This window comes from Camelina sativa, chromosome 14 (genome assembly GCF_000633955.1).
Source record: "Camelina sativa cultivar DH55 chromosome 14, Cs, whole genome shotgun sequence".
Lineage (NCBI taxonomy): Eukaryota > Viridiplantae > Streptophyta > Magnoliopsida > Brassicales > Brassicaceae > Camelina > Camelina sativa.
The window spans coordinates 14322339-14333243 of NC_025698.1; the positions used below are offsets into that span (position 1 = coordinate 14322339).

At 37.5% G+C, this 10905-nt stretch overlaps 4 protein-coding genes across 8 annotated transcripts in view; 1 reads left to right on the forward strand and 3 right to left on the reverse strand.

Annotated features, from left to right (window-relative positions):
- Positions 1385-4114, forward strand: LOC104741449 (MACPF domain-containing protein NSL1). Its single transcript, XM_010462326.2, has 7 exons — positions 1385-1806; positions 1897-2135; positions 2224-2425; positions 2511-2591; positions 2664-2847; positions 2936-3102; positions 3172-4114. The coding sequence occupies exons 1-7, from the start codon at positions 1537-1539 to the stop codon at positions 3862-3864; spliced, it is 1836 nt and encodes a 611-aa protein (XP_010460628.1). The 5' UTR covers positions 1385-1536; the 3' UTR covers positions 3865-4114.
- Positions 4759-6528, reverse strand: LOC104741450 (serine/threonine-protein kinase-like protein At1g28390). Its single transcript, XM_010462327.1, has one exon. It carries the CDS (start codon positions 6258-6260, stop codon positions 4842-4844), a length of 1419 nt encoding a protein of 472 aa, XP_010460629.1. The 5' UTR covers positions 6261-6528; the 3' UTR covers positions 4759-4841.
- Positions 7363-9409, reverse strand: LOC104741451 (protein NUCLEAR FUSION DEFECTIVE 6, chloroplastic/mitochondrial). 5 transcript variants are annotated; one of them, XR_760318.2, is made up of 5 exons: positions 9188-9409; positions 8964-9079; positions 8100-8141; positions 7757-7824; positions 7363-7548 (listed from the first exon to the last, which is right to left on the reverse strand). XR_760318.2 is itself a non-coding variant. In XM_010462331.2 (4 exons), the coding sequence occupies exons 1-3, from the start codon at positions 9337-9339 to the stop codon at positions 7805-7807; spliced, it is 288 nt and encodes a 95-aa protein (XP_010460633.1). In that variant the 5' UTR covers positions 9340-9409; the 3' UTR covers positions 7363-7548; positions 7757-7804. The 5 variants fall into 5 exon arrangements, 4 of the variants coding, with proteins under 4 accessions (XP_010460633.1, XP_010460632.1, XP_010460634.1 ...); XM_010462331.2 differs by lacking the exon at positions 8100-8141; XM_010462330.2 differs by lacking the exon at positions 7757-7824.
- LOC104741452 (probable ATP-dependent RNA helicase ddx42) overlaps positions 10513-10905 on the reverse strand; it is a 2738-nt gene continuing 2345 nt past the window's right edge. Inside the window, exon 2 of the mRNA XM_010462334.2 lies at positions 10513-10884. Within this exon, the coding sequence (XP_010460636.1) occupies positions 10789-10884 (96 nt within the window). The 3' untranslated portion in view covers positions 10513-10788. The remainder of the gene's footprint in view (positions 10885-10905) is intronic.

Genomic DNA, 10905 nt, shown 5'->3' on the forward strand with positions numbered 1-10905 from the left:
TATGGCATCCAATTTTTTTTAAATAAGGGCATATAATTTAGTTGTGTCATGTAGTTTATCCCTAGTAAAAATATATAACTACAGAATTGTGGGTTCATTAACTTTTCTTACAAGTTACATCGTTATAAACAAAATATGATTTCTACAATCTAATTTTAAACATAGACTTATTATATTAATTAATTTAAAAAATTATTTATATGACATAGTCTATGCTTAATTAAACAACTAGAATTACAAATTTATTTTCAATAGCTTTTTGTTTGGTCGTTAAGATTTTTTCATCTTTTGATTCTATGGTAACATAATGACAAAATTTTCTTTCACAGTCTTTTCACTAAATTAGTTATATCAAATTAAAATTAGTTTTTTTTATCTACTATCTCTATTTCGTTTTAATTTGTCTCTTTATTTTTTTGTTATATGATACTGTGGTCAATTTTTACAAACGTTTTTATTTTGTATAATTTAAAGAGGCATTTTATTTTTTGCTCTGGATTCAACCCCATGTAAATTATTTTATTGAAATGTTTTAGGTGTTCTTTCAAAAAAATTGTTTCATAGCGAGCGTTTTAGAGTTAATTTTTTGTTAAAAAAATACGAAAAGTTCAAATTGCAAAGTTTGTAAGTGTTATTTCTAGAGATTTCGAGAAGAAAATATAAAAAAAAATCTATATTTGGTCCAACGCCGCAACTTTGTCAATCACTGAGTAACATGCGACGACTAACGTGTAAAAAAAGATGTCATTGCCCATCTATACCAACTACACTACAGTGAGTTTGACACCCAAAATTATACAAGCACAGCTAATGTTAAAAAAAAAAAAAATCTTACAAAGAATTAAAATATTGAATCAATGATGTAACGCCTTACTGCCTGATCACAGCCTTGCACTATCAGAAAAGTCTACCAAAGAAAGTTTCATGTTACAAGGTTTGGTCTTCATGACATCCGCCAGAAGTTTGATCAATTTATTAGTTTAAAACATACTGATTATTTAAAAGACAAATTGTAAAACACTTAGTAACCATCAATTTCGTTTTTGAGTTAGAAAATTGGACAAAAAAGCTACAAAACAAATCTGCTGATCATGAATTTTTTACATTGTCTTAGTCAAATATCATCAGCCTAACTAGGTATATCCTCAAACAAGATATATTAAAATAAAATAATATCATTTATGTATTAGTTGTTGCTACTAAATCAACATTTAAAAAAAAATTAGGTAAAAAATATTATTCTAAGCAATTTCATATTCACACACTTTTTAATATCATAACCAAACAATTCAAACGTTTTAAGTTTTAACCAAATAAAGTCAAAGTAATTGCGTGTTGACTAAATATTTTGTTTTCCTTTTGTATGAGTCTCTTTGCTCTTTTGTGAGCCATACACCGTTGACCACTTCAAAAATGGCTTCGTTCCTCGTCTTCGTCTTCTTCACCACTCAAAGCCACAATCTTTTTTGAAATTTTCCTCTTCCCCTTTTGTTTCGTCATCATCATCATCATCATCATCTCTCTCTCTCTTATCCCATGGCTTACAATTTCACCCGCCTCGATGCTCAATCCGCCGCCGAGAAAGCCGTATCAGTGATCGGATTAGGTTATGACCTCTGTTCCGATGTTCGTCTCTCTTACTGTAAAGCTACACCAGACGGGTCTAGGCTAGTCGAGATTGACCCGACCCGGAACCGTGACTTGTTTTTCCCCGGTGGGATCGTTGTTAATAACGTCTCCAGCTCGATTAAGTGCGATAAAGGCGAACGTACTCGATTACGCTCCGATATACTCTCTTTTAATCAGGTTTTAGACTATCCTAAAGACTTGATCTTTTTTAACTGATTCGTGTTTATGTGAAACCCTTTTAAAATTTGGAGTGGTTTTTGTGTGTAGATGTCGGAGAAGTTTAATCAAGATATGTCTCTGTCTGGGAAGATACCATCAGGGATGTTTAATACTATGTTTGAGTTTAACAGATGTTGGCAGAAAGATGCGAGCTCTGTCAAGACTTTAGCTTATGATGGTTGGTTCATTAGTTTGTACAGTGTAGAGCTCGTTAGGTCGCAAGTTACTCTACGTGATGAAGTCAAACGTGAAGTTCCTTCTTCTTGGGACTCTGCTGCACTTTCTGGGTAACTAATAAAGTTTTGCTCTTTGACTGCAAGTTTGGATCTTTTGTAAAGGGGTAAGATTGATTTTGGTGTGTGTTTTATATGACAGGTTTATTGAGAAATATGGTACTCATGTAGTTGTTGGAGTGACTATGGGAGGGAAAGATGTTATTCACATGAAGCAGCTGCGTAATTCGAATCATGAGCCTGAGGAAGTCCAGAAACTGTTGAAGCAATTGGGTGACAAAAGATTCTCTGCTCATCCAGTTGAAAGTATCTCTTCTGCTGCTGTTCATTCCGGAAAGCGAAATGTAATAAGTCTTTTACTAGTTTTTTCGATCGTTCTTCATTGCATTTAAATCACAATGGAATCTGAAATGTTTGATGGTTCTGCAGGAGGAGAATCCTCTTCAGTGGGGATTTCAACCATTAAATGCCTCGGTTAGTCGCCCAGTTATCTTGCGCTCCAAGAACGAGGTCTGCTTCTTCTTTCCACTACTATGGGTTCTGTATGCTTAAACTCGGAAGTTAAACTTTTCATCTTTATAGGATATGGTGAGCATTTGTGTCAGAAGAGGAGGTGTTGATATCGGACAAAGCCATGATCAGTGGCTCTCAACAATTTCACAATCACCCAATGCCATATCAATGTGCTTTGTCCCTATAACTTCACTCTTGAGTGGTCTACCAGGAACAGGATTTCTTAGTCATGCGGTGAACTTATACCTTCGATGTGAGCACTCTGCATTTTGGCTTTTGTATCTTAGTTAGTTACTCAACGGTTCATTCAGGTAACAAGGTTGTTGTATATAATGTTGTAGATAAGCCACCGATAGAAGAGTTGCATCAGTTTCTTGAGTTTCAACTTCCACGCCAATGGGCTCCTGTTTATGGAGATCTCCCTCTTGGACTACGCCGCAGAAAACAAAGTTCTCCGTCCCTTCAGTTCTCTTTGTTGGGTCCAAAATTATATGTCAACACATCAAAGGTAACACATGCTCTTCACATTGCTGTAGATAATAAACGTTTTGCTCGATTCTCAAAAACTGTTTTATAGGTTGATTCATGTGAGCGACCAGTAACTGGACTACGCTTCTTCCTGGAGGGGAAGAAAGGAGATCATCTAGCAATTCATTTGCAGCACCTCTCTACATGTCCTCCAAGTCTCCATCTCTCACACGATGACACCTATGAACCCATAGATGAACCAGAAGAAAAGGGGTATTATGAACCTGTGAAATGGGGAATATTCTCACACGTTTGCACCTTCCCAGTTCAGTACAACGGAGCACGGGCTGATGACACCGCCTCTATTGTAACCAAAGCGTGGTTAGAAGTTAAAGGAATGGGGATGAGGAAAGTTCTCTTCCTGAGGCTCGGTTTCTCACTCGATGCTTCAGCTGTTATACGTAAATCATGCTGGGATAATCTCTCAACAAACTCTCGCAAATCGGGTGTTTTCTCAATGATTAGTACACGACTCAGCGCCGGTTTAAATCCAAACCCGGCAACAACAAAGCCACAGTCTAAGATTGATCTAAACTCTGCAGTGTATCCTAGGGGGCCATCTCCGCCAGTGAAACCAAAGCTGCTAAATCTTGTGGACATGAAGGAGGTGGTGAGAGGTCCAGAGGAACCCCCTGGATATTGGGTAGTGACTGGGGCTAAGCTCTGTGTTGAGGCAGGCAAGATCTCAATCAAAGCTAAGTACTCTCTGCTTACTGTTATGTCGGAAGATTCGCTGGTCTGAAGGATTCATGCACTTCGAAAGGACATGGAGGGGTGTCTAAGTGGGAACACAAGTAGTAGTGTGTCTGTTGGATTTTTGCAGGTTTCAGTTTGTGGTTAGCTGCGTTTGATCACGTGTTTTTGGGTTGTGAAAATTTTATTTATCTGTTGATGTAAATGCTTCGTTGTATATTGGATACTGTTGAATTTAGATATACATATTTGTGTAGAACATATTTGGATGAAATTGAAACGGTTTTGTGTTTCTTCTCTTTTAGAAATTTCACTGAATCACAAAATCTGTTTGTTTCACAACTATGTCTTTGATGTCAATGACACGTCAAATGATAGCAGCGAGAAATCCTACCACAGACTGCGGCAAGTGCGACGTGATGTCGTGTTTGTGGACCGTGAGGAGGTATTTAGAGCGGATACAAGTGCGACGTGAAGCCAAGTCTTTGTTTGATTATGCAAAACCAGTTAAGAAATACAAAAGAAAACATGATTTAATCGTTGGTCATTGTCGCTAAAAAAATACAAAACAAAAAAAATCTTACTATTATTTTTATTTAAAACAGACTTTACTAGTCTTTTGAAAATAGAGTAAACTAGCTAAATAAATACCAAAGATTCATACAAATTTAGGTAAAAAACCAACTTCATCTTGACAAAACCGAGTTTTAAAGAAAGAAAGAAAGAAAAAAACTATTCAATGTGACTATTACTCATTTTTCTAATTCAACTTTATGATATTCAAGTGTATCCCTTTCTTTCTTTCTGACTTTTTAAAAACTTTTATGTTCAAATCACCTTGAAAAATTTGTAGCAAACATACTTTTTATTCAATTCAAATTACAAACAATGAAATCCAAATATTAGCTCAATAAATAATAATAAAATAAAACAAACAAAATGAGACAAAGAAATAAACAAAAATAGAAAACAAAACAGGCAACGGTCAAACAAAATAGCTGACTTTTTTTTAATAAAAACACGCATTTAATATTTCTTCCGCGACGCCGTTTTATTACTACGTACAATCCCCACCGACCTCGACTTTCTCAGCCTCATCTCCGCCGCCGCCGTCGTCGTCACCGATCTTTCTTTCTCGATAAGAACTCTGAGTGTAACCACCGTCTCGTTATCTCCAATGTCTTCGTTTGGATCAGGTCCAACTTTCGCTCCCACTGATCTCGACCTCAACACAAAATTCCGACGACGAAGCTGCGGCGGCGGAGAAAGCAACGTCTCCTCCTCCGAAACTATTCTCTCGTGTAATACATTACTATCCTTACGGTTCTTCCTGCTGCTTCCTCCTCTCACGATCCTCACATGGATCTCTTCCTTCATTTCTTCCTCAACCGCGAAAACGTTTTCCGATCTCTCTTCACTCCCTCGCCGTAGACGATTCCACGCCGGAGAAGCCTGAGATAGTTTCCTCACCGTTTTCAAACACTCTACGACCTCTAACATATCTGGACGTTTCTTCGCCGTCGATCTAACACACCTCGCCGCCATAACCGCTAATTCCCGAATCACGGCGGAGTAAGGACGGTTCTTAATCTTCGGATCACAAACCGCGGCGAACTCGCCGCGTTTTATTAACGAAACCGCCCAATCAACGATACACGACGGACTATAACTCAAATCAATGGCTTCTCTACCGCTGATCATCTCCAACAACAATATCCCAAAGCTGAAAACATCGGTCTTCGCCGTTAGATCCGCCGGCGCTAAATACGACGGATCTAAATACCCCAGCGTTCCCGCCGGCGGCGTACATTTCAATCGCTCGTCGCCAACGTTTCCGATCAAAGCTAATCCGAAATCTGCTAACCTTGCGTTACCGTCGCCGTCGATGAGGATGTTCGACGACTTAATGTCGCGGTGGATCACTGGAGTCTCCGCCGTGTGAAGAGCGTGGATTACAGACGCGATCTGGAGCGCGTGTTTGGTTCTCCGGTTCCAACTGAGCGGTGGATGTAACGAACAACGAGAATGTAACTGATCGTAAAGTGTACCGTTAGGCATGTAATCGACGACTAAGAGTTTCGTTTTTCTCCGGTGGTCAACGCAGTAACCGATTATGTTGACCATCCAACGGTGACGAACTCGTGTTAGGATCTCGATCTCGTTGTCCGCTTGATTCACGTTGTTAGTGGTGGTGGTGAGCGTTGTTCTCTTGACGGCAGCGAGAAGCTTTCCGTCGTCAAGAACAGCTTTGTAAACTCTGCCGTGGCTTCCTTTTCCTAGGAAGTTTCCGGCGGAGAAGCCGTTAGTAGCGGCAGCGAGTTCGTCGTAGCTGAAAATTCGGAGTTTTGGAGGATGATGACGTTTCGATCGTCGACGAGGGTTCCAGTTGTAGGAATCACAGATCGCAACGGCGGAGTCGCAGTTGCAAGAAGAGAGATAACCCATGGGAGAGATTTAGAGAGAGAAGAGTGAGAACGGAGGAGGAGCATGATTTGAAGAAGAAGAAGAAGAAGAAGAGGTGTGTGAGAGGAGGGTTACTGTTGAACAGCTTTTGGTGCAAGAAAGCAAGAGAAAGGTATAATAAGTTGTGAAAACAATTCAAAGTTGCTTTTTCTTTTCTTTTTTAACTTCAAAGTTGCTCAAATGATTTAATTTGTAATTTACTAACGTATTTTACGTATGTGTGTATCTGTGCATGAGTTAGTGAGTGTGTGTCTGTAATCATTTATTTCCTTTTTAAGTTTTTGATGATTTTTCTAGTATTATTTCCGGCTCAATGTATTGTTTGATTTGTGATAATAATGATACACTTTTTAGTAAGTAAAGATTTTTTACATGCATTATTATGATTGGATGATTCATCGCCGGATATGTTGGTGGATGATTGAAATCAAGAAACGTATAACAAATTCATAATTTTCTTTTCTTTTGGCATGTGCTAAATGTGTGGCTATACAAAAAGAACTTACAACAAAACAACCAAAAAGATTACATATTTTAACTTTTTAAGCTAAGAAACACATCCATAAGATTTTTTTTTTTTCTATTGTAGATGGTGGATGTAACATATTATTGGCTCAGGAAATACTAGTATAGTTAGATATGATCATAATTTTCCACCTCCGACCTAAGTCTATAATTTGTCTCATACGAAAAATGTCTTTTGTCTAAACTGTAGATATTATATCCTCTTTGAAATGGGACCACGCAGGAATAAGGATGAGAATGAGGGATTTGTACACACATTTACACCCATTTTGGAAAGTTTACATGACTTTCTTGTTCGTTTCTGAGTCACTGAAGTCAAGGAATCAAATTGTTTACTAAATTCAGCAATACGTGTGAACTCTACGTTCGTCACATGTTATGTTTTCAGGCTCTGACTACTATGGCTCCTTAAGTGGTCTTTTTATTTTTAGTATATGAATATGAATATCATATGGTCAAATCAAAATCTAGCTCTGTTGTTTTATTCTATATTACAATTGCCTCTTCACTTTCAAGAGATATAATTTCAGATGCATACAAACTAGAAGGCGGTGTGATGTGAGAAGTAAGAACCCATGTTAACTGATTCAAGAAACTCACTTGATATTTTTATAAAGGTAAATAAAGTAGTAGAAAACATTTGCAGGAACCACATCTTATGGTTTAAGAATCAACACAAGTGATCTAACAACTCTTAAAACAAATCTTTCTGGCCACTGCAATGGTGAGAAGAAGAGTCATCCATCTACAACAACAGAATACAAACACTCCATTAGAACTTTTCGACACAATTTATCAAGGTAATACAGAAAAAGGTAAACCTTGTGACCTAAGAGATGCGACTCGATTATTTATCACTTCTAATGGTTTCTTCTCCCTATAAACTGCCCTAAGATCAAGTTCAAGAAACCAAAAAAGAAAAAAAGAAAAAAACAGCTTCATTACACCACCACCTTGTCTTATAGACTGCATGCATCGCTGACCTCTCCCCAGTAATTTCATCATACATCATCATTGCAATCTGAGTGAATACAATTTTGTATCAGTGTGATTTTTGTGCTAATGACAAGCGTTCTAGTCCCAGAGGTTCATAGAAAATATAACATCATGTCAATATTCCAAGCATATTCAATCTCATTATCAACGAATCCTATCACACAGAATCAACCACAAACTAACCCATTTTTCTTGGAAATTTGTTTGCTTAAGATAATCCCTTTTTGAAAACAATCTCTAACTATGATGGCAAATCAAGTAAAAGACCTAACTCCAAGACCAGAGGATAAATTGACTCACATCACTCTTGTTGATAGTTCTTTCATCTAGTCTCGTCTAGCCCTACAAAGGAAAAAAAAAGATTGATTTTTGGCTCAGTGAATGCAACACATTGGATAATTGGGTAAATATATGTAGAAAAGATGCCAAAAGACAGACTCTGCTAAAGGTTACTGATAGATACTTCAGTAGAACGTTATACTATCCCACTATTCAAAAGTAGAGTATTCTAGGAGAACATTGGATGCAGAAGAAAAAATTTTGTAAAAAGAAAGGACTTCTGATCCTATGAACACCAAGATCTCAAGGGCATAGACCTATGAATACTAATTACTGGGAAAAATACAGACATAAGGAAAGTAAAATCCCATAATCGCAAAAGAAACTTAAGGTGCTCATCAATACTGCACACAACAAATAAAACTCAGAGGTGCCAGAGAAGTGTAGAACTAAAAGAATCCATGAACTCATAAAAAAACGCCACATTCACTACACTAATAGAGTCACGATCCACGACTGTTTAGGTACAAAAACATAACAACTCGAAACCGAACCCACACCAACAACCAGGACTTTATTGTGTCTATCTACAAGAACCGTACATTGGAAAATCCACAAGCATATGATGGATATATAAGAGCTAACATATGACCAGTGGATGAATCATTACCACTATTACGCAACAAACTGACGAATCAAGTCAATTGTCTAATCAATAATCAACACTATGATTTACATCTTCAACACTAGGTTTCGTCTCAGTAACCTAACATTCACCTAACCTAAAAGACGAGACTAAAACAAAAGTGGCATTTTTGATTGAAGCTTAGTTGGTACATTTCAATCATCGGACAATAGGATAGTGATAAGAACAGAGTGAGGTACCTTCAACGATCCAACCACGTCGTGAAGCTGAGAGCATCGAATTGAGCAAAGCGGATGCAGTGGCAGTGTGGTAAGGGAGCATCGTCTCCACGCAACAGCTCAGTTCTACCGGAGACCTTTACATTCCAAACAAATCCGCCCGCAAACATAAAAATTCAGAATCGATTATAGAACGAACTTAGCGACAAACTCAGTGCTCTCTGGGTTAAGAGAAGATTTTTTACCTGAAAATGCGGTTTGAAAGAGGGCTCTGTTTAGGCATCCGAAACGCGGACCGCGCCGATGAAGGCATAGGCTTGGGTCCGGTGGAGAACCTAGACGCGGCTGCGGATGCTCGGCTTGCGGCGGAGCGGAAGACTGACCTGGCGGCAGACATTGAACGATTCAGATCTTTCGACTTGGTTTTTTTTTTTTTTAATCTCTTCTTGGAGAGGAGAGAGAAAGAGATTAGGGCTTTTGCGAAGGGTTTTTGCGTAAGGGATCAGATGCAGCTGCGCTTACTGGAAGCGTGGTGGAATTGCTTTGCGAATAAGTGACACGTGTCAAATCACTAATTTAAAGTTTTTGGTATACAACATGTAGTATTTTTCAGCATGCTGGAATATATTTTGAACATTCATAGTTTCACTTGCAGAACCTGGAAGGCTGGAATTTTTTTTTTTTTTTTTAAGTGTCACTCAAGTATAAACTAACGAACAGAAAACACACACACACACTGTTGTTTTAGCTATGATTTCACGATTAGCACAGAAAAATATGTTTTAATATATAAACTAGTAAAATTTGTAAATATTTGTACCGGCATGGTGGTAATATTTTCACTATTTAATAATATGATTTCTTTTAGGAAAAAGTTAATAAATCCAGAAAAGGAAAAAAAAGGGGGTTATAATTTGTGCTTTATGTTGGCCGTGATTAGCGGAATTAGGACTTTTCTTTTCCTAGTAAAGACTCGAGAGAGTGGATTCTTATTGCTAATGTTAAGTGAGTGCCTTTGGAACTGTCGTTGTCTTTTACTTGTCCCGGCGTTTCTCTTGGTCTTTTCCAGCCTTCCAGGCCATATTATACCCCATTACACTAAATTCTTATTGTATACTTAAGGACTACTACTACACTACTTAAGGAGACTATACACAAACGTAATAAACGTGATTGAAGGTACTAAAGGCTAATTGGGTTGACAGCTTGATATATAGAACTGTTAGACCTGTGGGTGGCAACTGGCAACTGTTGATGTACCCAATTAACATTAAGGCACATCTTTGAGAAGATTTTTGTGGCGTCGACAATATGTATTTTCGATTGTAATCTAGTGGAGCATATGTTTTCTAGATCCATTAAAATTAAATATTTGTTGTGCAAGTAATTATTACTTTCTCTTTTGCACTTACGCAAGGAGGAAGAGGCATCTTCATGTCCCCCCATTATAAATCATTATAAGTTGTCACGTTTGGTCCCATTTTTAATAATGGAGATCCATACAGTCTTTAACTAAACTTTTTAAAAATAAAATTACCAAAAAAGTGATTAAATTACCATAAGAGAATAATAACATAAAGTAGCACCATATATATATAAACTAGTACCTTTCTTTTCTCCAAATAATATATGCAAACGCAAACATCAAAGTTCAAAACCCCATAAAAAAGCAAACCCACCTCAACTTAAAAAACACAAACCCCTTTCACTTTTAATTTGTTGCAATGATAACAACGATATAGTTTTGACTAAACAACGATAAGTAATAACTTAGTTGAAAATAAAAGAAAGTGCTTCTGAAGAGTGTAGCTAGTAGTCTTGAGAGGAAATCAAATAACAATCTTCATCAAGGCTTGAACTGATTAGTGCCTTGCCCCGCAACAAACTCCTCAGTCTGTTCGTTCTCCCACTCGGAGTTGTATGGATCCTTAAAACTGTTCTCCTCGTTGTCGTTGTTGTTGTT

Bases quoted from the DNA above. Each gene is read 5' to 3' on its own strand.
- LOC104741449 (XM_010462326.2), top strand. From the start codon at position 1,537: ATGGCTTACAATTTCACCCGCCTCGATGCTCAATCCGCCGCCGAGAAA. The intron at 2,136-2,223 runs GTAACTAATAAA...TTTATATGACAG, and splicing joins GACTCTGCTGCACTTTCTGG to GTTTATTGAGAAATATGGTA. The intron at 2,426-2,510 runs GTAATAAGTCTT...ATGGTTCTGCAG, and splicing joins TTCATTCCGGAAAGCGAAAT to GAGGAGAATCCTCTTCAGTG.
- LOC104741450 (XM_010462327.1), bottom strand. From the start codon at position 6,260: ATGGGTTATCTCTCTTCTTGCAACTGCGACTCCGCCGTTGCGATCTGT.
- LOC104741451 (XM_010462331.2), bottom strand. From the start codon at position 9,339: ATGTCTGCCGCCAGGTCAGTCTTCCGCTCCGCCGCAAGCCGAGCATCC. The intron at 9,080-9,187 runs GTAAAAAATCTT...TGGAATGTAAAG, and splicing joins CTTTCAAACCGCATTTTCAG to GTCTCCGGTAGAACTGAGCT. The intron at 7,825-8,963 runs GTACCTCACTCT...GTATTCACTCAG, and splicing joins ACGTGGTTGGATCGTTGAAG to ATTGCAATGATGATGTATGA.